Below are 26,585 nucleotides of genomic sequence, written 5' to 3' on the forward strand. Positions count from 1 at the left end.
CACAATACCATGCGTTTTATCAACAAACATGGCGGCTATTTCAAACTGAGTTTCACGGTGGTGCTTCGGTACGGTGTAGATCCTTGAAGGTAGATATTCTATTCATTTAAAACATTTTGGTGTTCCTACTTCAGTTGTAGACGTACCAAGAAATGAACTTGAACTAGTTGGTTGCCAATGCGACTATTATGAACGCCCCACTCGACTTTGTTGATTTGCTAATGGTAGTATGCCGCGCCGACGCCGTAGCTGCAGTACAGTAGCTCGAGGTTTTGCCTGGGTATTTAGATCGGACCACAGTCCCTTGGTGGGCTATTCAGCTCTGGGACTATTCGCCCAATAGACGAGTGTACAGAAGCGAGAAACAACCCAAGTCTGGAAACAGAATGGCTATAAAAACCACGCCATGTCACATTCCGTGTCCGATTTCACTGTGAAAATTAGCAAGTTCATCTATCATGCAACCGTCGATCGTTCCCTATCATTCTAAAATTTCATACCTGATACTTTATCTGATTCAAAAACGCTCGTTTCGTGTGATTTTCGGCCGAATTCGACGGACACCTCGCCAAAACCTTGGGGTGAGCAACATTCCGGTCACCTCTGGGTACCTCCACTTTACTTTACTGACGTTGGCGCCGCCTACCCGTGAGGGATGACTGGAATGTTGCTTACGCTTATGTTTTGGCCAGGTGTCTCTCGAACTCGACCGAAAATCACAGGAAATGAGCATTTTGTAAGTAGATGAAGTATCAGGTATGAATTTTCGTGTGATTTTCGGCCGAGTTCAGAAGACACGTCGCCAAACATGAAAAACCTTCCGTCACCACTCATGGGTACGCGGCGCTAACGTCAGTAAAGTGGAGGTGCCCAACGTCCACTGTGAGGTGCTCGGAATGTTGCTCACGCTTATGTTTTAGCGACGTGTCCGTCGAATTCGGCCGAAAATCACACGAAACGAGCGTTTGTGAAGCAAATCAAGTACCAGGTATGAATTTTGAGAATGATAGGGAACGGTCGACGGTTACATGATAGATGAACTTGCTACTTTTCACGGTAAAATCGAACGTCGAAGATGACATGGTGGCACAATCCCTATACGAAATAGCCATTTCATTTCCTGACTTGGGTTGTTTCTCGCTTCTGTACACTCGTCTATGGGGCGAATAGTCCCAGAGCTGAATAGCCCACCAAGGGACTGTGACCGGACGGCATGGTTTTGCCGTCCGACCCAAATACCCAGGCAAAACCTCGAGCTACTGTACTGCAGCTAGCCGCGCCGCCTAGCGTTGAAATCTCTATTCTCTTGACCATATTGATTCATTGGCATTGACGGAACACGAGTCGAGACAATCTCAGGCGCATGTTGCTGTAGTACAGTAGCGCGAGGTTTTGCCTGGGTATTTGCCCTCCGACCCAAATACCCAGGCCAAACTGCGAGCTACTGTACTGCAGCTAAAGCGTATTGTTGCTGCAGTTCCGTAGCCCATGGCTTTCCCCGACGATGAGGTGTAATGAAGAAAACCTTTCCCGCCACACAAAATCGCTGGGTAAGTTTGTTACAGAACTGCAGCACGGACGCTAAATTGTGAGGCAGCTTGCCATCGCGAAGGTCAGGTCCCAAGTCACAGTTTGAGCATAGGGTCTATGGTTAGAGTGTAGTCTTGAGAAGTTGAATACGTGTATCGTAAAACATTTATTGGATTAGGCATTTAGTAGTAGCAAAAGGCTCTTGGAAAGCAATTTTATTTCACATTGAAAATTTTAGTCTCCAGTAATCCTCTGAGGATCATATACAGAAATATTATGCTAACAGCTTTACACTAATACAGATATATCTAGTTAAGGTTTGGAGTGAGGGAATGTCTGATATATGATGAGTGAATCTTTCAATCTAACGGCTGCTATGATTTTTCGTGTAGGTTTGACAAGATGGTGGTACATGTGAGAGTTTTGCTATGTGAACAGTGACGCGGATTTTTCAGCTTCTGAGATGAAGAAGCTATCACAGACATGGAGGCAGCAAAAGCCTCGCAATGTTGGAAGCCGTAGCAAAGCAGAAGACAATCCACCCAATGGCCATGGTAATCCAGGACCAGCTGGGTCTGGAAGTTTTAACAGAAAGGAGACAGCTGCGGAAGGTTCTGGAAGTTCAACGACACAGTTCAGGAAGAGATTGGGTCAGCATACAGTCTACCGATATGTTTTGAAACCACAGTTTGCTCCTCCTGTCAGAAGAGAACCGACCGATTTTGAAAGTAAGAAGAGAAAAGTGATCAAAGCCGGTAGTGACCAGTTTTCTGCCAAACCAAGGCGTTCTCCCCGTTTACAGACCACTGGTGTTTCAAGATGTTTCCAGAACTCAGGAGTCACACTTCAAGAGGGTAAAGTTTGCCAAAACAAAGAAAATGAACCACGTGTCCAAGGTAGGAAGACACAGCATGCTGAGCCAGATCACATTGCAAAACTCTCCATCAGTACTTTGTCAGATTTGGATGAGGATGTTTTGTTGGCGGCCAATCAAATGGAAGCAGACTACTTGTTTGCAGCCAATCAGGGAGAAGCAGACATGCAAAGTATTTCACCTGAACACAGCACAGAAAAGCAGCATGCAACTAATGATTTTTTGAGAACCAAGCTCAAAAAGGAAGTGGCGAAAAATTGAAAGTAAAACGCCAGTCTGGAATGTGTGAAAAAGAAATTGGACCGTCGCAAACTCATGTCAATAAAAGATCTGAGAATGCAAACATGCCGAAGAAGCCGAATGAACAGAACCATCAGGATGAAATTTTGTTTGTTGCAAGCAAAGGAGCTCAGTGTAAAATCCAAAGCTGTGATACAAAGCTGATACAAATAACAAGAATTCATCAACCCCAGCCAGGAAACACACCATCTGCCAAAAGAAATGTGAACCGCCGAAAGACATCAAAACAACATCATCCTCAGTTGTGAAAGAAATAGCTCCAGTCACTAGAAATACAAAAACAACCAAACAATTGAAACTTACTTCTCAGAATTCCACGAATCAAATCAATTCTGAGAAAGGCACTGATGATAATTTCCTAGCTCCGGTCAATCCCAAACAGCTGTTTTCCAGTCTCTTGCTAAAGTCTCCCGATGGAGAACAGTCTAGTTATGTACACTGCGTAGACTCACAGAGTCCAGTTGGAAATGAAAGTGTCAGAAATGATACCCATCAGAGTACCAACATCAGAAACAGGGCCACAGAGGAAAATAGTGAAGACACTAGACACGTACCAGTACAGATAGAAAGACTTCCACAAGGTACTCTTTAGTATATTTACTCATTTGCTCATTTTACACTACAGTTAGAAGGTTTTGTGTATAGCTCCTGTGCATACCGTATATGATTCATGCAATTTAATTTGTCAACACACAGTGTAGCCAATGTATGCCGACAAATTGATGTTTGATCATGTTTTTGGAAGTAGAATATATGTACAGTACTGTATTGAGAAAAGTGTAGTCTAAACTTTGAATGTCCCTCGATATTCGGTTATGGCCGTCAATGCCAAATGGATTTGGAAACCCCTTGATGCAGTGTACATGTACAAACCATACACATGTACATACACAGGTTAAACTACACTCTTCTTTCTCATGTTGAAATTCCTCATGCAAGTGTTTTTGTACAAAATTTTAGTCAATATGTACCGGTAGATGTACATGTACCGTGTTTCATCTGTCTTTCTGTGCGCTAAGTGAAAAGGATGCACACTTTTCCAATATTTTTTCATTTATAGCTGAGATCAGCCAAGCTGCACCAGACACCAATCAGCCTGCATCCTCACTGCAGTCCGCACCAGACAAACTCCTGCTGTCGTCATGGGGCCTGCCTTCCACAGTCCTGAAACGATACCATGACAACGGCATCACCCAGATGTTCGAATGGCAGGCCGAGTGTCTGAGTCAGGAGAGGGTGTTGTCTGGTGGTAACCTGGTCTACTCGGCTCCAACCAGCGCTGGTAAAACCATGGTTGCTGAACTGTTGATCCTCAAACGAGTGCTGGAAACCAAACAGAAAGCCATCGTCATTCTGCCGTTTGTCTCTGTCGCCAGGGAAAAGATGTTCTATTTACAAGTAAGTTAATGGTTCTGCCCTAGAAGACACAAAAGTTGCTGTCTTACACTTTTTAGCTCCACTGTCAGCGATGTGGAGCTTATCTAATAGGATGTTGTCCGTTGTCGTCCATGGTCTCTGGCATCCATCAACTTTTTGCACTCCAGGCTTCTTTAAAACCACTGGTCCAATTTCTATAATATTTGATTTAGAGGTACCCACGGGCAACCTTGTTCAGACTTAACAAAGTTATGATGAAATATGCAAATTTGTATTTTTGAGGCTATTTTTTCCATATTTGGTAAAAAAATCTTCCTCAGAAGACCTGATCCGACAGCTTTGAATTTTGGCGTGCAGGACCCTGAGGATGCCTTATTGAGATTTGTTATAAATTATCATGAAATTGCTTCAAGCTACAAATTTTTGACAGAGAAATGTTATTTATGCATGTAGTACTGGCTTTTCCTAACTGAAAATAAGGACAGATACTGTGATGGTTGGTAACTTCAACCCTACTAGTACTGGCTACATGTATATTTACTGTTTATAAATCACTGTGTATGCAGAGATCTGAGTATGAGAATGATTGACTGTCATGTGTATATGTACAGTATGTTATAGAACCTATTGAATTGTACCTTTGTAACTTCAGAGTCAAGCAAGCAAAATGGCTTAGAACTTTCTGTAATCCTGCACCTCAACCCTTTCACCAATGGTATAGTCCATTTCCATTGTTTTAAATATGGAGGGTTGACTAGTGCACATGGAAATGGAGATGAAAAGGTTAATTTAGCGTCCTAATGCAGGAGGGACTTCACTTAAATTTTCCTCTTCCGATTTGCACAGGTGGAAATTATTACACTGACGTTGTATTTTAAGATTCTATGCACTTTATAGATTCTTCACTGTCTAAAATGGTGACTTAAACTATGAAAAAAAAGTACTCAACTACTATGGAAAAATGAGTTATTATCTGTCCGCTGAGTCATTGAAGTGTCAATTTTGCTTTTATTTCAGTAAATTGATCTATATAGCACTGCACTTTCACTGCCACTTTCTGTTTATTACATAACAGAATATGTTCCAAGAAGCTGGTGTTCGTGTCGAAGGCTACATGGGTAATATATCACCTGCTGGTGGTTTCAATGCATTAGATGTGGCTGTCTGTACCATAGAGAAAGCTAACAGTCTGATTAATAGACTTCTGGAAGAGAATCAACTTAATCAACTTGGTGAGTCAAAATTTTGCCATTTTGGAAATGTCATCATACACATATACAGTATTGTTAAAATTTCTTGTGCAGTACATGTGCAGCATTATGTCAGACCAATTCACTGTTGACCTTTTGCATCCTGACCTCTGGCTGACCTTTGACATGACCTACTAAATAAATACATTAATCATTCAGTCTATTCATGGAGAACATTAATAACATGGTTGTTTTCAACTTTGTGTCCAATCTGTAATCAGTGGAAGTCTTATTACAAATGAAAATTTTGCTGAAATGAGATCAAACCGTTCTACCTCTGGACATAATCATGGTCCCTCCACAAGTGTATGTTGAAGGTTTCACTGTTGCCATTGTACAATTTTGTGGAGGTGCATGTACCATACCATAATATTCAGGATGGCAGGGTTAAATAAATCTTGAATCAAAATGATGTGTTCATGCATACATGTAGATATTTGGTCTCAAATTACATGTATGCATTGTTGTGCAGTTTTCATCAAAACTAAACAACATTGAAGTCATATTATCTGTATCGTCAATTCTAGAATACGTTTCTATTTGATGTTTATTTTCGTAACAGGTGTCATAGTTGTTGATGAGTTACACATGGTTGGTGATTCACACAGAGGCTACCTACTTGAACTGCTACTGACCAAAGTGAGATATGTCAGCAGTAAAGCCAGGCAGAGTAAAAACCAGGGAACGAATGAAAGGTTTGTACTGATTTTTAGAAAAGATAAAAACATATTGTAGTGATTGTATTTTGGTTATTTCAGTTTTTTTTGTAACAGTACACTCAAAAAAGTGTCTTAACTTAAATATAATAATTGATGCCATGCTTTGCCGACATGCAAATGAAAGACTTAGTGCTTTTGAGTTTGACGACGTTTGGGTATGACAAAAAAGTCTCGGGCGGTGGGGTGGGGGGGGGGATGGGGTGGAGAGAGACAGAGAGGAGGGAAAGATTTGATGAAATACTTGTGTATGTTACAATTTATACCCAGTCATGTTCTCCTTGATCGAAAATTTATCATGCAGGTCAAAGGGTGAAGTTCAAGTTAATCCCATACAGATCATCGGAATGAGTGCCACACTCCCAAACCTAGATCTGCTGGCAAAGTGGCTGGACGCTGACCTTTACAAGACGGACTTCAGACCGGTGCCACTGACGGAGACCGTCAAAATCGGAACCACCATATACGATGCAAACGTCAAGAAAATGCGAGAAATCTGCGCAAGTGTCCACGTTCCTGGGGACGATGAACATATCATACCGTTGTGTTTTGAGACCATATCGCATGGACACTCTGTTCTGATATTCTGCCCAACAAAGAATTGGTGTGAGAAGCTGTCTGAGATGATTGCCAAACAGATCTATAAAGTGTTGAGTAGTGGTGGTGCAGTAACAGGAAACTCTGCAAATACAGGTTAGTTTCATCTTCGTAAGGTAGTATGCAACTTGAAAGTGGAAGACTTGAACTTTTCTTCCAAACTTTCGTCAAGGAATCTTTTAATCATTCACAATAAAAATCAAGAATAAAATTGGGGTCACAGCACAAATTTTGCTACTAGAGAAACAAATTACCAAAATTTTACTGATATTTGAAATTTGAAATGGCTGCGATCCCTGTGTTAACTCTTTGGAGAAAAATACAATTTTAGATTTTCAAAAATCTGGGAGTGTGAAAGTTTTTCTTATTCAAAGAGCTTCAAAATGAATCCTAACGAGTGGTAAATCAAAAAGGAAATGAAGAAGTTTGATAGTCCAAATAGGAGGTGCATACTACCTTAATAGTATATTTCTACACAAAAGGCCACCAGTCCAAACATATGTGCGTACTTGCTCAAATATAGAAAACTAAATACGGTAGTTACGTTGGCCAAATCTCTGTCTCTGATCTAGCAGTAAAGTTTGCTAGCCCATGCCCCGACCAATAGACTTCTTCACTCCTTTCTCTCAACTTTTCATATTGAACTTCAATTGAATGTTTTCAATTTTCTCACCTACCCAGGCTTTGTCAAGGCATCTGAGCTTGTCCTGTCTCAGTTCAACAGAGAAGGTCTCGGTGATGTTGTAGAACAGTTGAAGAGGACTCCAGTTGGCATCGATTCAGTCTTGAAGAGAACCGTACCCTACGCTGTTGCATATCATCACGCTGGTAACTTTCAAAAAATTATTGTTTTGCTTAGCTGTTCAGTATTTAAATGGAGCTCTTGTCTGTATGTGTTTAATTACCATAGTAACACAGAAGGGGGAATTTATAACCATGGTAATCAAGAAATCATAAACATGGTGGTTTTCCTTCATGCGTACGGAACATACGTTACATTCACAATAGTATAATACATTCACGTTTTTGTATGTAATTGTTGTGTGTGTGTTGCTATGAACACATTTACAAGGATGTATTTTTTTGATATTACTGTACTTTACATTTTGATATCTCCAACTTGTAGGCTTAACATTTGATGAAAGAGACATCATAGAGGGCGCCTTTCGTCAGGGAGTACTGAAAGTGCTGATAGCCACATCAACGTTATCATCAGGGGTCAACCTGCCAGCACGCAGGGTCATCATCAGAACCCCAATGTTCAACAGAAGTGTGTTGGATTCCTTGACCTACAAACAGATGTCTGGAAGGGCTGGCAGGAAGGGAGTGGACACACAAGGTAATCGTCATATCTACTAGACTGAAAGATCTGTCACTTGAGGGCGCTCTTGAATGCCCTCAAGTGATTGATCTTTCAGTCTACATATCTACATGCTGGATAACATCTACATGCTGGATGTATACTTGTCCTATGTTCTCCCTGAGCAATGAAAGCATAGTGGCCAATACATTGTAGTTTTGCTGGAACAGTAGAAACTCATTAACATAACAACTGTGATGCAAATTATCCACTTTGTGATCAGAAATTCCATGGGAGAACACTGATGTCACACCGTAATATAAAGCACATTTTAACAGATAATTTTGAACAGATTATTGTTGAAAATACCTCTCTGATGTAAAAAAAAGTTTGACACATAATCATATTTGTAATTTCATATTTTGGTTTTCAGACTTTCAAATTCTTAGGAATAGTCTTACAGAGTTTAATAGCACATCTTTTAAATGTTGATTCAAAGTTATTATTGTCAAAGTGTTCTTTATGGCAAAGTGGATTATATAGTTAATAGATTCAGCTGTAGCTTTAATGTACCATAAAACACTCACCATTTTGCTTCAAAAAGTTACATTCAGCCTTTTTTTCCCAATGTACTACTTTTTTTAAAACACAAGATTCAAATTTGTTAAAAATATTCACAGATATTATAATAATTTTACCGTACAGATAGTTTCATCATGGATTGTGTATTAATGAGCTTGTTACAACAACTGTCTTGAGGCTAGGTATGATCTCATGCAATTTGTAATTTGACATTTTGACATATAGGAGAGAGTATACTGGTGTGTAAGACCAGTGAGAGAAGCAAAGGCATTGATCTATTGAAGTCACAGCTACCTCCAGTACAGAGCTGTCTTGTCAAACAGAAAGGTGAAGGAACAACATCCAGCATGAAGAGAGCAATATTAGAGGTCAGTTAAGGTCAATTCTTCAAATTTCCTTCACCATGCTGTGGTCTTGGTCTATGGATAGCAGCCTCAGGTAACTGTTCAAATGTCATGTTGCTTTCTATTGGTTGTGTAAGGCTGGTCACACCAGGTGGATCGCCAATCAGATGCAAATGTCCTACTATGTGATATGAGCAGATACATGTAGGGAATTCATGAGTGTGTTTTGTTCTGGGCAGAGCTTGCGAATCATAGATTTCATGTGCAATCTTGAACATTGAAACACCAGTACCATGTTTTTGCGGCAAGTCATGTTGAATTTCTGGTGAGATTAATGACACATGCGTGACATTCTCTTTCATCTTTATATCAACTCAGACATTAAGGGAACAGCAAGACGTACCACCATATCTCCTAAATAACGTACCAATGTATACTTGTGTGTTCCCTCAACTTAGCACAACTGTGTGTGCATTTCTGTAAATTTCATCTCAACACACAGATCATAGTGAGTGGCGTGGCATCCACACCAAGTGAAGTAGAGCTGTACACAGCCAGTACTCTGTTAGCGGCAAGTCTGCAGATGTCCAATGATACCAGGGATGTCAATGCCACTCAACAGAGCATCCAGTGTTGTGTCAAGTTTCTGGAAGAGAATGAGTTTATCAGACTGCATAAAGTAGATGATGGTGAGTATTGTACTGTATCATTTGTTGTCACCTGATTGTGATCTCACATTACTCACTGCTGCCATAAACTGGCTGGCAGGGTACTTTTGAAATCTAGCAATGATATTTGTATTGACCCAGACTGCACACAGAGTCCCTTTCATGGAAAATCTGCATCAAACAAATTCCATGGATGTTACCTGACATCAATTTAGTCCTTAACATTTTGACTTTAGTCAGGCAGTTTTAGAGTGACATAACTCTTATGCTCACTAATGATTGTCTGGGATAGAATCACAATGATTATATGTCACACTGCGGTGCAGGAGCTGGGATTATCAAAGCAGAAGCTACTGCCAGTTTGTGAAAATTCAACCTGTGGTATGAGATTGGAGGGATATGCATTTTGAAGCTACATCTGCAACAGTCTTCTCTGACAAATTACACTGCACAGCATACCTCAGTTTAATAGTTCACTTTTGACCAACAGGAAGACTAAGAAATCAATGTTATAATGAGAAGATATGCATCAAAACTTGCATATGTCAGAAAAAGTTAAAATATCGATACTGCACATTCACTGAGACGTATCATAAACTGAAGACTGCTGCAGACAGTTGAGTTACACCAAGTCCCTGTGACTGTCAACTAAGAACAGTATACTGTATATGTACATACAAATGTACCACGATTTGAATTTGTCTGTGTTATGATTTCCATCACAGGTGGTGATACTGTGGACAGATACAATGCTACACAGCTGGGTTCAGCCACACTCTCGTCAGCCCTGTCTCCAGACGAAGCCCTGGTTGTCTTTGCTGAATTACAGAGGGCAAGGAAAAGCTTTGTCCTTGAGAATGAACTGCATATCATATATCAGGTAAGATCAAGTAGGAAACACATTTCCGACGGGACAAGCTCGAATGAATGTGTGACAGGAGATATGTAAAGGCATAGGCAGATCCATACATTTAGACAGACAAATTTAACCTGTTCACCCCCAATCCAAGTAAACAGGTCCACAACCACCATTGACAACAATGGCTTAGGCCAAATCATAGTGGTTAAATGGTTAAGGTGGTGAGGATGTAGAAAAGTGACAGAAGACAGTGAAAATACAGTTACATTGTATTATGTTGAATCAATTTTTTACTTCCTCTGTTATTCAACTACAGTACCAGTAGATATATATTTACTCCTGTCTTTGAACTTGCCTTGAGCTCTCAGTTTGATACTTACTGGTAGAAGCACACAAAGATACATTTACACTGGGATAAAATTAAATTAAAAGTTATATATTCAGCTTTTTGGCTTTTCCTTTGTATGCTCTTTCGTCTTTATTGAAAGTTAATGTGAAAATTGAAATTTTATGCTCTGCTTTACCAGATAAGAACTTGTTTGACCAAATTTTCACATTTCTCCTAGGTGACTCCAATTTATGACCAAGGTATTGTTCATGATTGGTATCAGTACCTGTCCATCTGGGAGGCACTCCCCAGTGACAAGAAACGAGTCGGTGAACTAGTGGGCGTTGAAGAACGCTTTCTGGCCCGTGCTATCCGAGGGGGTTCCTCCACCAAGCATCAGAGGGCATTGGCGATACACAAACGTTTCTACACGGCCATGGTTCTTGATGAGCTTGTCAATGAGGTACCGTTGAACGTTGTGGCCAGGAAGTACGGTGTTACTAAGGGACAGTTGCAATCTTTACAGCAGTCGGCTGCAACATTTGCCGGTAAGTTCATTTACTAGAATACATTGTGGGGAGGAGATTACAATAGCTAAAACAAAGAAAATCAGATTTTGCGCTGCAGAAACATTTCAATCATTAAAGTTGACCAAATTCAGATTGCTTTGAAGGATAATATGATCACACTGTGAGGAATCAGGCAATGTAGAACTCTGTGTTGATAAATTTTTGGCTGATTCCCAAGTATTCATTTTAATGAAGTGTGTCACTGAAATTGTTGATTTATTTGATTGATCAAGCTCTTCAATCCGGTGTTATATTTTCCGATGTAAAAACTTAATTGAATTGCAGCAAGTTTTATAAAATAATCATAGGGAAGAACTATGATTTTACCCTTGTATTGTGCCTTTTCCCTACTGACTTACCCCACCATGAGTTCATGAGGAATTTACTTTTCACCACATGTGTGCTTGAATTCGGATCCTATTTAAACACCATACATGCAAGCACACTTATAACAATGTGATCTTGAAACAGACTGTCATGTGAACAATTCCATCTCTCTGTGTTGCGTCCTTTACCTTCACCAGGCATGGTTACCGTGTTCTGCAGCAGACTTGGCTGGATCAACCTGGAGATCCTGTTGGCCCAGTTCCAGAGCAGATTGAACTTCGGCGTCCAGAGAGAGCTGTGTGAGTTGGTCAGGATATCACTGCTGAATGGACAGCGTGCTAGAGTCCTGTACAACAGTGGATACCACACAGTGGCCATGATAGCCCAGGCCAAACCACTGGACATTGAGAATGTTCTGAGAAATGCAGTACCTTTTCAGAGGTAAGTTAGTGGGTTAAAGGAAACATTTCTTTTTGCTGGAAAAAAACCCCAGTCCACCAAACATTTAAAGTCATTTTCAAAAGGAGACTGCCCTATCTGAATTTACCAGTAGATTCTGATGTTTTTGACACATAGATTAGAAACAACTTTGTTCCCCGATCGAATCACTGTATAGCTACCTAGCTTCCTAGGGTACATATGGCATTATGGTCAGAAATTATACATGTTAGCAGAGACAGTTTCTTTTTGCCAAAATGATCAAAGAAAAGATTAATTATAATCAATCTGGGCATAACTGAAAACTCTGCGGATGTGAAATCAATTGACAGTAATGACTGTTACAACTGTTTGCTCATATACTTTTGTTGAAAAAATTAAACATCTCAGGAGATATTTTAAATTTCACCCTAATCACAGAAAATCTGATAGACCTATAACATACACATGTACAATATGTATGACTATCTACATATATTACTCATCTTTCATTTACATCTACAGAGGTACCATAGTCTGAAATTTGTTATGATCAAAATATTCTATATTGACTTTGTCTTGTCAGCACTAGGAAAGCAGAAAATGAGCAGCAGTATGAAGTTGAAGAGAGAAAGAAATCAAGGTGTATCTGGGCTACAGGCAAGAAAGGTCTGACAGAAACCGAGGCAGCCAAGCTGATAGTGGAAGAAGCCAAGAAACTGGTCAGAGAAGATGTGGGCTTGCTTGGAATTCAGTGGAAACCAGGTATGTCTGGTTCAAGCCATGACAGCACCCAGGCTTCTGTGTTGAGTACTCCTGTAACCAAGCCAGTGAAGGCAGCTAACTCAAGATCTTCAAGCGAGAGAAAGTCAATCCTCAGCAGGGTGCGTGGAAGAAGAAAAAGTAAATCTCCCAAGAATGATGTGACGGAGAATGATTCTGGAGATTCTGATATCCACAGAGTGGCTGTGAGTATCTTGTCACCACCTGGTAAGCCATGCACTGCAATCCCAGGTGGAAAGACGATTGTCGCTGTGGCTGATGTTCATGCTGAGACGGAATATGTAAATGTACAACAGAGAAATGTGAGTGAAAATGTTAACATCAACAATGGAATGGAACACAAAGATGGCACCGATGGTGGTGTACATGATAAGCCTACCTCCAGTGCACACCAAGAAATGCCTGGCACTGTGTCAAAAAAGACAACAGGTCATATTGTAAGTCAAAAGGATGTATCAAACCCAATATGCTCAACCACATCTCAACATCATGGGCAATCTACTGCTGTACGTTCAAATACAGAAGCAGATACTACCTCTGCTGTGTGTTCTGAAAAGTGTCACAAATCTCATGTTGCAATGATGGAGACATCAAGAGAAGCCATCCCTGTTTCAAATGCAAAGAAACTTTGTCTGTCAAGTGTTGCAAAATCATACAGGCCAAGTCAAGCTGCTGATGGCGCTGTTCCAGAAGCAAGACTGGCAGTGCCCAGTATTACCAAAGCCATGACAGCAACTTCCAGTGTTGATGTACAGTCCAGATTAGATCAAAACAATCAGCAACATACAACAAGAGGATGTGACTCAGTAGTTAGGGATAATAAGATCAGTTCAGATAATGCCGGAATGAGAAATGATTCCTTGGAACTCTACTCTGCTCCTATGGAATCACAAAATGCTGGAGAACAGCAGGTGAGAGAGGGAGATTATGGCGATACTTTGGAAGAGGTACATGTACAGAGTAGACAACAGACTCCCGATGGGCAAAAGGGAAGGAACAGTGAAAAGTATGACAACAGGACTGTCCTAGGAAACGGTGGAGAAATGAAAAGAGCTCTCCCACAGTTCAGGAATGCCGTAACTCCTGATATGTATGACACAGGGGACGTCAGCATGTCATCATTGGACCAGAACTTGCCAGGAGATGATGTTAGAGAGAAGCAGGATGATGGAGCTGATCAGCAGGATGTTTTCCAAGAGATGAACATGGCAGGGACGGCAAGTCTGTACTGCAGTCAAGATGTAAGCATGGCATCTGTTGATTCTCAGGTCTTGCAGTACATGAATGACTTCTGTACTCAGAGAGATGCAGTGGCAGAGAGTGCGTCTCCTGTATGTACACAGAAACGCGGAAAAGGTGATAGAAGTGGGGCCCACGTTTGTGTCCTGGGCCAGAAGGGTACCAGGAGTGTGCCCCCAGAGTCGCCCATGCAAACAGGAAAAGATGATAGCACTGCAGAATCTGAGCCTCAGGGAGGTACATGTAACATTGCATCCCCTATGCGGATGTCAACACAGTTGGTTAGAAGGGATGTTAATGCAGGGAAGCCAGACGTGTCAGTAAGGAACAAACTTTCTGAGTGCATGTCCCCTATAGCAGTACCCCAGATTGCAATGAACCCTGCAGTAAATAGAGAAGACACTGGTGCAAATGACTGCATGGAAGGTCTCTGTTCCTATGCAAACCTTCAGGAAGACTTGGCCCTGGCAATGGATATGAGTGATACCTTTAGCAGCTGTGTGACATCTCCTGCGGCTAGGGTCGATGTCACTACGAGTACTCCACTTCAGAATGATCAGCAGGCAGGCGTCGCTGGAAATAATCTTCAGAGAGTAGAGATGTTGCGCCAGGAAAATGAATGCATCGACAGTGTCAGCCCAGTTGCCAGAGAGAATAAAAATCCCAGAATGGAGGATTTTCCAGATATTCAGTATTCACAGTTATCCATGGATCTTGCCATGGCCGCTGATATGAGCAACACATTTTCCCTGAGTGAAGTGGGCTTTGAGCAAAATCCGGAACCCGTTCCAAAAAAGACAACGGATATGCACTGTCTTAGAAACAATGTGAAAACTGATGATTGTCACAGAAATCAGAAAGGTGAGAATTCCGAGGTAATTCCGAAAAGCAAGCACGTTGAGAAATGTGTGGATCAACCACATAATAAAGCTGGAATGTGCAACTTCAGCCCTGGCACTGTGGATATTCTTGACATGCTTGCTGGCTACACCAGCCCAACAGGTACTACAGCCAGTGATCGGACTGTGACAAAATCCCATATCCGGCAATCGGGTAAGGAGAAAGGAAATTGTGGGAATGACCAGGAAAAGGAAATGAAGGATTCCGGCATTGTTTCAAGGAGAAAGAGGAAAAGCAATGAGCACAACCAGGGACCAGACAAGGATCGGTGTAGTCCAAAGAGGAATTGTGTTGATGTGCCTGGTGTGGGCAACGACAGTGGGAGTGACGTCATTCCACCTACTCCCCCAGATGAAAGCACTTTGTCAAAGACACCCAGGTTGACTTGTAAGACGCAGGGCCGTGCTAACATGTGCTTTTCACCCCTCCAAACTAAGAATGGGTGCAGGGGAAAAACTTCATTGGTGACAAGTCGAGGAAAAGATGCTCAAAACATGAAAGAGGACAAGAGTGACCATAAGTGTGGCAAGAAAGAGTCACACAATGAACATATTGGAGATGCTTCTGTGGAATACCATGAGGAGAGTGAACCTTTAAATCTCTGTCTTGACATCAGCACCCAGGACCCGATTGCTTCACCACCTCCCAACATGCCTAGGGACAACATACCCCATCCCTCTCCCAGCATTCCTAGCTCTGACGGGGCTTTCACCATCATAGATGTTTGTGCAGACAGAGAGTTGTTTGAGACGTTTCTGACAGAATGGAAGAGTAAAAGACGGTATTCCTTGGCTGTGGCCTGTGAACGCTATGTGACCAGTGCTCCTGGTGGAGGCATCGGAGCCAAATTTCATAAAGGTAATAATTCTATAAATCAAGACATGGTTTGTTTAGAATTGTCACTTGTACTTCATACTTGTTGGCGATCCTTTCCTGTAATATTGATATGACTGTTTCGAATAGCTTTCGAAAAGCTTAATTTTAATATTTCATGGGGTACAATGTATCTAAATACGATGCAAAGAATGACTTTAACACAGAAGAAAAAGTGACAGGTTCACTGGAAAAGTGTACTGACATAATAGTTTGTGTATTCAACATTCTTGAAAACTATATCATGACAAGTATACAATGTAGGTACACACCAGAGAAAAGCATGAAAGTTTGTTCTCTCTGTGCAGAGAAATATTTGTGTTCACCCCTCCTTATCAAAGTCAATGTAATAGCTCTTCATTGTACAATTATCAGAAAGATGTGGAAACACAGATGAACAGATTTAAATGTTTTTATTTTCTACAGGTCAAGATCAAGCAAGTGCAGTTGATGGGTTCATAGTTGATGGAGAAGACTTGATGGTGACCGGTGTGTCTGTATGTTGGGCTACAAAGATGCCTACTATGTCAGTTTACAAGCTCATACTCCAGACAGTGAGTATATCACCATGGATTTGTTGTGCTGTCCCCTAGATTTTTTACTCTAGTTGTTACCTTTGTTTTCCTTTACATAGATCCAGCCTCGATATATTGAACAATACAGATATACCAAAATTAGTTGGTGAAATGAGTAAAGATCTTAGAAATACATGTAACACTTTGCACTGTATCAACTTTTACCATTGATAACAATGGGTTTGGGCTAAACCATTGTGGTAAAGGGATAAAAACAATTAGATTGTACTGAAGCTTTATTGAATGTGTAAAATGTGTCCTTTTTGCTTTTTTAACCAATCATAAATTATCTGTTAACTTGTAATATACCAGTAATTTTCTCTGTAATCAGCATGCCTTTTTCATGGACAAACATTTTGGACAACGATGTACTAGCTGAATAAACCTTTAGCTGTCTCTTAAGAACGTCGCTGTAAAATACACAGATTTCACTGTCCATCATTATATTGCTTTTGTCACTTCTGCTGATTGTGTTTGCCTTCTTGTATAGATGAAGCAGATGAGAGCATGGCTGCCCACCCTTAGATGTGAATCTAACAGTTACAAAGAGATTAGAAAGTATTAAGTCTGTACTAGAAGCCAGCTACAACAGTCAAGATCGTGATGTCACAACAATTATATTTGACTCCAAACAGCAGGTATGTTAATAATGTGTGTTTGAAATGCATTGTAGGTTAATTTTATGTTGGTAGTATATGCCGATGATAATTCAGCAGATTTTTGATCAGAATTGAACTCACAGCGTACAGCACCCAGTCACCTAGTGAAGACATCAAAGTCAAAACCACTCGGCCAACTGCCCACCCACAACACTTGTATTTAGAATATTCTTCAAAGTTCCATTAAACCACTCTATCTTCTGTTGTACATTTATAACATACAGCAATGAAAATGTGATGAAATTGTTGTTATGATGAAGGGTAGTAAAATGCTATCATCATGAAACCTGGCTTTACTCAGTAAAACTCAACAGATATGTTTGTGTAGCAAAGTCTTTAGTTTTGATAGCGTTAATGTCTGTCGTTTTTTCAACCAGATTCAGTGTCAAGTTTACTTTCTAATTTCAGTTTAAAGTCTTATCCACAAGTTGTGGTATAATGCTGAATGGTAGACTACAAGACCCAAAGGTTTGTTGTTGGTTGCTGGACCCAGGAGCTAAGGAGAAAAACTTGCACAGACTGGTGTCTAACTTGCTGCCGTCGGAGTCCCATCTACTGGAAGGTGAAATATTACCAGAGAACATTCTAATTACAGTCCTCAGATTACTACAAGAATGAAATGAATTCATTTGTTGCATGGAAATTAAATATGCGAGCACTCAATCAAACTACTGTATCTTGTAATGCAACACACATAAAGTGTCACACACTGTCACCACACAGATGAGCAGGCCACAACACAGCAGAAACATGAACAGATACCTCATTAGACTGTGGATTATTTTTCACTTAAAATTTCACTTATAAAAAGGACATCAACCATGTTGAAATTTTCTGCAACGGTTGACAGTGTGTCGTCTATGAATCAGATTTGCTCCGAAAATGTTGATTTTGCATGAAAATGTTTCTCTGTCATCAAATTCTGTTCTCTAGGCATAGGAGGTGGAATTGGCACTGGTGGTCTTGGTGTCCTGGCACAGAATCCTGGATCAGGAAGACAAAGAGCCACAGTAGAGTCAGTTTTAGTTTTCATGCTAACGGATCAACTCACAGCAAACCTGCAAGCTCAAGGGCTGTACAAGTCATTTACACAGGTAATCAATTTTCAGCAATAGGATATGCTAATGATATACAGTATATGTAAATGTGACTATTTGCATGTAATTAACATAATTTAAGCAAATATATACAAATATGAAATATTTACGTAAATACATTTTGCATTTTGTGTACATACCTAATGCATAATGCCTTTGTGATTCTATGAGGATTTGCTCATGATTCTGTAGGATTCTGTCAAATTTTGACTTCATATCACATATTAAATATTTTGCTGAAACAGAAACTTCTACTATAAAAGGCGGATTATCGTAAATCTATGCAAATGTAATAAAAGCCACGCTACTGATTGGATGTCCCTTGTTTCATCCAAGAATCCCATAATTTTGCCATGTTTCAGGTATTCATTGTCGTTGAATCTTGCGTATGTCTGTGAATATATAGCAACTAGACTTGAGTCTAAAATAAACTGAAAAAAATGTTCGTGTTTGTTTTAGAATGCATATGTTTCATAAAATGTTCCCTGTACGACCGTTTGACCCCTCTTTGCATGTGTCACAAAAGTGCCTATCATGAATATTCAACTTTATCATCCAGTCAAAGTGTATGCAAATAGCTGTGTCATCAGTATTTCCCCTATTGTGCACCCACGGTCCTGTAACTTCCTGTTTATGATTGCAGTACATGTAGGTAGATTTTTTGTATTTTTTAGATGCAAGTTTGTTTGGGTAAAATGAAGTTATGATATAGTGTACTTACCGGTGATTTTGTCCTTCAGGTTGAAATGCCATCATTGGTAACTCTGGCCAGGATGGAGCTGAATGGAATGGGTTTCAGTCACAGAGAATGTGAAACACAAAAACAGATCATGATGGCCAAACTTTCGCCTTGGAAGAGCAAGCGTACAAGCTGGCCAATCACAGCTTCTCTCTCACATCTCCAGATGACATAGCTCAGGTCAGTCATAGAAGAAGCAATTTAATCAGATATGTGTAGCAGTAATTCATTTCTCGTAGTTATAAAATATACACAGCAAAGCTTCAGCAAGAATTGATTAATTTCAATTTCCATTATATGTCCAAACAGCAAATTTTGAAATGGTGTAGTTGGACCGTGATAAAGGAAATTTCAGTGAAATGTTTAGACAAAGATGACTGTACAACAAAAAACTCAACCGCTGTGTGCTTGCTAAAGAGTTCATAAAATCCCCCAAACCTTCTTTCTGCTTGCTGAGGAATGTGCAACTGTCAAAAGTTGTCATGTTGCACATTGGAGGCAAGCACATGATTAGCCCAAGTATATTCATTTGCAACTTTTGAACTCTGCAGAATGAAAGAGATTTGGATGGGCTTGCTGAAATGACTACCAAATTTGAACTTCTTGGTGCTATCAGTTTCAACTCAGTCAGTTACGTTTTAGCATGGGAAAAAAGTTATCTGCTCGTACATGCTCTGAATGAAATCTTTATTTTGTTCAATGACACAAAGAAGTCTTTTGCACCTTACTGATCGAAATATAGGGAAATTTGACTAAGTTACTGTGAAGAAGTACATGTGATCCCACAGACTGCACAGTACAACTTTAAATGGCAGGGCATCAGTGATGTTGCACTGTTGTCAATGACATAGGTTCCAAGTAGCAAATAAACAGGGATAAGTTATTACCATATGAACTTTTCACAATTAAATGAAATGTTATGTAACTAGTTCTGTTGTATTAACCATGATCTTGCAGTACATATTGAATTTTTACACCACAACTCAATTCACACAGGTTTTGTATGTTGAACTGAAACTTCCACCCAATGGGGACCCAGCTGCTGCGCCAACTGTGCTAAACAGGAGAACTTTGGGAACAACCGCTAGAGGGCGCCAGAGGCTTCCAAAGCAATTCAGCACTTCCAAGGACATCCTGGAGAAACTTAAAACCTTCCATGCACTGCCTGGAATCATCCTGGAATGGAGGAGAATCAATTCAGCAATGTCAAAAGTGGTTTATCCCTTGCAAAAGGAGAAAGTTTTCCACTCTAGGTTACAAATGGATAGAATTTACGGTTTATGTCAGACATTTACAGCTACAGGTAAGCCCAACAGACTTCTTGCCTGATCTTCTAAGCCATCAGTTCAAGTGTTTATTTTAAATTCGATAAATGTAGGGCAGAACATACATGCAAAGGGAGAGAAGAGCTCAAAATAATTACCTTTGATACTGAACTCGAAAGACTGACTTTACCATTCACTAGTGTTGTGAGAGTGTTGTTTCTATGCCTAGACATGAGCAAAGCCTTTCAGTGTATTTGGTGGTTCTCAGACCGGTAACAATGTGATTGAGCAATCTAGTCAGCCAGACCCACATACATTATTTCTCACATATGATCATTAGTGTGGTCTATCAGATGACAAGGATTGCAAGTTCGCTTGTCTGTGTGAAATATTCAGTAACCCCAAATGTCACACTCATGGACTTCCTCGTGTCTTGTGTCTCCTGCATCAATATCATGACGACATTTGGACTATGGTTACTTATCAGTTATCCTTTACCCATACAGGCAGAGTAACAATGTCAGAGCCAAACCTGCAGAATGTTCCCAAAGATTTTGAAATTGAGATGCCAACAGTGATTGGTGAAAGCCCAACTCAGACCAGCGGTTCACACTTTGCAGATGGTAAAAGTGGACACAGAACAAGGTCAAGCAAAAAACAGTCAAGGCCAACCCAGTCTGCAAGCTGTACTGGTAACCCTGGCAACCAGTTCTCTGTCAGTATGAGGCATGCATTTATTCCTTTCACAGGTTAGTTGTGTTGAATGTTTAAATGATATGAAAAGATACCTAGTACTTCTCTACAAGAAATTTTACAGGGAGGCTTGCAATGTCGATTTTTGATGTATGATTGTCAGCCTTTGACCCTGCGACCTGAATAGGTCATGAATTAAGACCTCAAGGTATGTGAGAATCATGACAATCATGACAAGAAAAGGAAAACATCTATGATGTTATAAAGGTCAAACCAATTGGTCTTGAATAAATCCAAAGTTGTTAGCCACAGTGCTAACATTAAAAAGGTAAAAAGTTTATTTTTTCCCAAGAATTGGATTACTTGCACCTTACACAAATGTTGACAGCTCATAGCTTTCGTCACTTGTTTAAATAGAACTTGAAATAAAATATAGCTAATGGTTCAAATGTTTAGAATGTGTATTGAATTGAAAAAAATGTATTTAAGAAAATACGATATTGTCTGAGAGAATTTCTTAACAGTATATAGGTAAAACTTAGTGCTTGTAGTAGGTACCTTCTAACCTCCCTATGCACAGATACCTACATGTTACCTTTGTGAATAGCAAGTAACGAACATACCATGACATGGTTTTTCACCAGGTGGTGTTATGCTAGCCGCTGACTATTCACAGCTGGAGCTGCGTATCATAGCTCACCTGTGTAAGGACAGGAAGCTGATTAAAGTTCTCAACAGTGGAGGCGATGTCTTCAAAATGATAGCTGCTGAGTGGAAGGGAGTGTCTGTGGAAAAAGTCAATGATACACAGAGACAGCAGGCAAAACAAGTACGTGGAAATGCCATATTGACTAGACATTGGAAATTCTTTTTCATTTTATTGGAATTTTGAAGTTATGGGTACACAATTACAATGGAATTCAACCATTTATCGAAACTTTCGACCATTAAGATGAAAGTGGAAGTCTGTTACAAAAAGGGAATTTTGGAGAGTACAGAATATTTATCTGACCAAACAGTACGCCTATGCAAACAACTATGAAGTAGGTTCCTAATATCCACAATATTTCACAGTGATTCTGATCTTTGTCATTCCGAACATCCCCACCCCTACCAAACCATACCACCATATACCAGTATGTAAGCGATTTCTATCAATGTGTGGAGGTCATACCTCTGTTAAAGGGGAAGTTCACCAAGGATGATTTTTACATATGTGGTAGCTCTGTGGTCATTTACCCCAGAAAAGCTATTTTCACCATTTATAACTCGCCTGATTTTCTACGAAAATGATAAAAATAGTACAGGAAGTTGCCCATGTAATTTGAATCATGGGAAAAAAGCCCCAAGCTTGGAGCTTGCATCATGTGATATGGAAGGGACCATCTTTGGATGGGTATGGCCCCCACTCACAGTAATACAGTAGTAGGCCTAACAGCAACACAAAATCTGACAGTGGACAGTTTATTATAAGTGATTCACCATTTATGCAAGGATACTCAGTATAAACAAAAGTTATGTAAATACGCACAGCCTGGTTTAAGCATGGGTGAGTGGACAATGCCATACCCATGGGAAAATGGTGCCTTCCATATCACATGATGCAAGCCCCAAGCTTGGCGCTTTATTCCCATGATTCAAATTACATGGGCAACTTCCTGTACTATTTCTATCGGTTTTTGTAAAAATCGTGCAAGTTATAAATGGCGAAAATAGCTTTTCCGGGGTAAGTGACCACAAAGCTAGCACATATGTGAAAATCATCCTTGGTGAACTTCCCCTTTAAATCAACTATAGAAAATGCTTGTACCAAATTGGTGCATGAAACTTTGCTCCATCTTGTCACCCAACATGTACTGCCAAAGTTGTCAGACAACGTATATTCATAAGCTGTGAATTAGCGTGAAGTACTGTTCTGCTGGAAACACATTGCACTGTACATGAGCATCCCCTTTGGACTTTTTTGAATTGGAAAATCAGTAGATGTTTTCAAACAAATTGATGAAACACATATTTTTTTCACTTTGTTATGAGAAAATGCATAATGTGAAGTGCAATGTGTAATTTTCAAATTTCTTTACAGGTATGTTATGGTATGATATACGGCATTGGATCAAAAGCCCTTGGTGAGCAATTAGGTGTATCAGAAGAGGATGCTGGGTATTTCATTGAGAGTTTCAAAACTAAATACTCAGGTAAGAGACTTTCAGTATCTTGTTGTAAAATAGAAATATAACCTGCATATGCCATACACTGCTCAAAGTATATGCACTGTTGGAAGTAATGTTTGGCATACTGTATGTGATTGTGGCTACATGGGTACAATTATAATTCTTGAGTGTTTGAATTTCATTATCAGAACCCTTTCTCTCTGACCTGATTTTCTTTACACCAACAATTTTATTTATAAAATTATTTCTGTACTTCATTGTTTTGTGTTCTTTTCTCAACCCCCGTAATGTCAGATTCTCAATACTTTGGTTCAGTTAAGGTTCCAAGACAAGAAATTGACCATTTTAAACTTACAATTCTCTAGTGTTTAATGAGCTCAGAACCCCCCTAAATTGTATATTTTCGGAAAGCCTAGATATAGGGAAACATTTCGGTTACCATAGTGTCACAGTTATTTACATAACTATCATGTGACACGTAATTTGCATTACCTTTCAAAATCGGTTTTCCCTATGTTTTGTTTCAATGCTTAGAGATATGTGGCTGAAATTCATGTGAGTGCAAGCTATCCTACAGGTCTTCAAAAGTGTGTCTCGGAATTTTTTAAAACTTTCTTAAAACATTTTTTATGCCAGAAAAACTTCCAGAGCGGTGAATTTAACCGTAGTTGATTTCTTTAAAATTGTGCTCCAAAAAAACTAAGCAAGATATAAAAAATCTGAGACACACTTTGAAAGAGCATTGTGAAAGCTTGCATTCCAGCAAGTTTGAGTCAGATATTTTGAAGTAGTGAGACAAAACATAGGGAAAACCGACTTTTGAAAGGTTATGCAAATTACCTTGTCACGTGATAGTTATGTAAACAATGGTGACACTGTGGTTACCAAAATGTGCCCATATATCTAGGCTTTCAGAAAATGTATACTTTACGGGGGTTCTGAGTTTATTAACCGTTAGAGAATTGTTAGATTAAAAAGGTCACATTTCTTGTCTTGGAACCTTAATTGATCAAAAGAGAATGGCATTTGACTAAAAGTGTAAAGAGTAAATAAATGACAAGAAGCTATGATACAATAGTTTTCATCATTATTTTCTGATGCACATGCTTTAGAGGTTATCTGAAATAAATCCGTCTCGCTCTATTTATTACTCACATCATTTATCAGAGCCATATCTCAGTTACTGGAACAGTAAAGCTTTATCCTGGCAGATTTTGACACACGTAAAACAAAAGAAAGTGTATTTCACACTGTATACCCTGATGAAATTCTAGATTGTGTGGTAGAGTGTATATCTGCCTTACAACATGCAGCTGTGAACCAAATATAGCTGTTTACGAAAGCTTTATGAATGCTTGAATTTCCTTACAACTGTACTTGAGAGTGACGAATATCCATGGTCAAGGTATCAGAAGTCATATTGTGTTATTTTTAATATCACCAATGACTAAATAACCTTTAATTATTGTTAATAGAAAAGTAATTAATTGGCATTTTCTTCATCAGGCCTTAAGAAGTACATGAAAGACACCATTGCATTCTGCAAGGAGCATGGCTATGTCCAGACCATCCTGGGAAGGAAGAGATTCCTGCCAGCCATCCACGATGCAAACCTTCATTCCAAAAATCATGCCGAACGTCAGGCCGTCAACACAACCGTTCAGGGATCGGCAGCTGACCTGGTCAAGATTGCCATGGTCAGCATTGATAGGAAGTTGGCTGAAGTCTTTCAGGACACAAGGAGGCCACACAGGGTAAAATGTCATTCAGAAATAGGTAGGTTATCCTGTGCTATGAAAAAAGTTTGATTCTATCTTTGGCTGAAAATCTTGTATGGGGCATCCTCTTGAGCTGTACCAGAAAGGGCATCCAATGCGTGAAGTGACATAATGTATTCATTGATGCAAAGTGTATTAATAAATGTTATTTGCATATGCAAATCAATTGCTAATTAATACATGTATATATATTGTACTCTATACAATATGCAAATCAAATCATATTGAGTCATTGCCTTTAGTGAATATATGTGTATTGCTTCTTGTGCCAGATGTAATACAATGATATTGCACTTTTATTTGTTTTCAAAAAGTCTATCTGCTAGTGAAGTCTACTGGTACTTTTGTGTGTCTTGTTATCCTAATTTTCGTATGTATAACTCCTCACAGATGCCTCGCCTCAAAGACGCCGAAGCAGGAGGTTGAATACATCAGGTGTCAGCAATCCCTCTGGAGGCTACCTGGTCTTGCAGCTCCATGATGAGCTGATCTATGAAGTAAACCAGGAGGACACAATTCAAGTAGCACAGGTGGTCAGGATGGAAATGGAGAAGGCGATTAAGTTATCTGTGGTACTGCCAGTCAAAATTAAAGTTGGTCCAACCTGGGGAAGTATGCAGGCTATTGACTTGTGATGAAATTAGAATGGTCTGCAAAATTTTGAATGAAATAGCTTGAATTATTTAATTGATAAATTTACAAAATTGACCTTTAAAATTCCTGCAATAAAATTGTTGAAGAGAATTCATAATGGGAACCAGGCAGTCATGATAATTGCTGTTTTCAACTTCGAGTCACAAAGGTGAATCTGATCTTAACATTTTTGCTTCACTGAATGCTTGTTATGAGCAGGTGTTAATAAGACGGAATGTACATATGAGTGTCTGATTGTTTGATTAAATTACCATCCTTCCGCTATTGCAAACTCTATTATTCCAATAAACTGCAAAGCAAAATAATTTTATATTGTATTTTTATATACCCATTTTTGACTAAGCTTATGCAGTCAACAATGAATTCATTCATGTAATGTAATGTACTCATTATTCACTAAAGATGCCATTTACTTCAAGATATATTTTTTGATATCAACTTTGGTCTATCACCTTCAAAAAATGAAATGTAAATTGATTTGTGCTGTGTGCATAATAAATGGAGTTAGACTTTCCTTTTAAGAAAATTTTCATGCTGAGAGAAATGCGGATTATTTTGATGTCTCTTCTCTCAGTTTAGTTGGCAAATGAATTCAAAATGAACTTGTTATCATAAAAGTAATTGTATTATGTAAACTCCATGACAATTCTTCAGGGCGTATTATTTTCATGATAATGCAATTTCCAGACTGTCTATCAGTATCACAAATTGTTCATTCCACACACATATTTAATGACTCAAACTAATTCTCAGGGATGTCTTTCCAGAAGGATATTACAACAAATTGGCATTTTGTAGAAATGCACCACAGTGATGTTTCAGCACAGTTCAGAGTTAAAATGTGAACTTTTTACAATGCTTATGCAAGTGGTATTTTGTATAACAGTATTGTCAGTTATAATGCACACGTATAGCAAAACATTTTGAAAAGCATTAAATTTGTAATATTGGAATTAATGTTCATAGTTTTTGTCATAAGGCTGAAACATTTAAGGTACTACACGCCTCAATAGTGAAAAACTTTGTCGGTGAAACTTTCAACCATTTTGAATAAAAATCAGGCATCACTGTGCAAAGTTTGGTACAATAGAAACAAACTAGCTGACATTTACCAATATTTG

At 39.4% G+C, this 26,585-nt stretch overlaps 2 protein-coding genes across 2 annotated transcripts; both read left to right on the plus strand.

The window, feature by feature from the left end:
• On the plus strand, positions 1-2,837 carry LOC139142374 (uncharacterized). Its single transcript, XM_070712291.1, has 2 exons — positions 1-89; positions 1,923-2,837. Exon 2 carries the CDS (start codon positions 1,994-1,996, stop codon positions 2,663-2,665), a length of 672 nt encoding a protein of 223 aa, XP_070568392.1. The 5' UTR covers positions 1-89; positions 1,923-1,993; the 3' UTR covers positions 2,666-2,837.
• LOC139141586 (DNA polymerase theta-like) lies at positions 2,686-26,381 on the plus strand. Its single transcript, XM_070711179.1, is given in 27 exon segments — positions 2,686-2,689; positions 2,845-3,285; positions 3,765-4,102; positions 5,157-5,313; positions 5,894-6,026; positions 6,352-6,740; positions 7,326-7,472; positions 7,771-7,983; positions 8,752-8,894; positions 9,373-9,559; positions 10,264-10,418; positions 10,964-11,273; positions 11,819-12,062; positions 12,625-15,818; positions 16,260-16,387; positions 16,899-16,966; positions 17,292-17,301; positions 17,476-17,629; positions 18,001-18,161; positions 18,905-19,007; positions 19,010-19,083; positions 19,900-20,206; positions 20,675-20,917; positions 21,506-21,690; positions 22,945-23,056; positions 24,539-24,808; positions 25,201-26,381. Coding segments are annotated over 27 exon segments (8,115 nt in total). The 3' UTR covers positions 25,446-26,381.
• The last annotated feature ends 204 nt before the right edge of the window (positions 26,382-26,585 follow it).

This window comes from Ptychodera flava, chromosome 10 (genome assembly GCF_041260155.1).
Source record: "Ptychodera flava strain L36383 chromosome 10, AS_Pfla_20210202, whole genome shotgun sequence".
Classification (NCBI taxonomy): Eukaryota; Metazoa; Hemichordata; class Enteropneusta; family Ptychoderidae; genus Ptychodera; species Ptychodera flava.

Coding starts and splice junctions, on each gene's coding strand:
- LOC139142374 (XM_070712291.1), top strand. CDS start 1,994: ATGAAGAAGCTATCACAGACATGGAGGCAGCAAAAGCCTCGCAATGTT.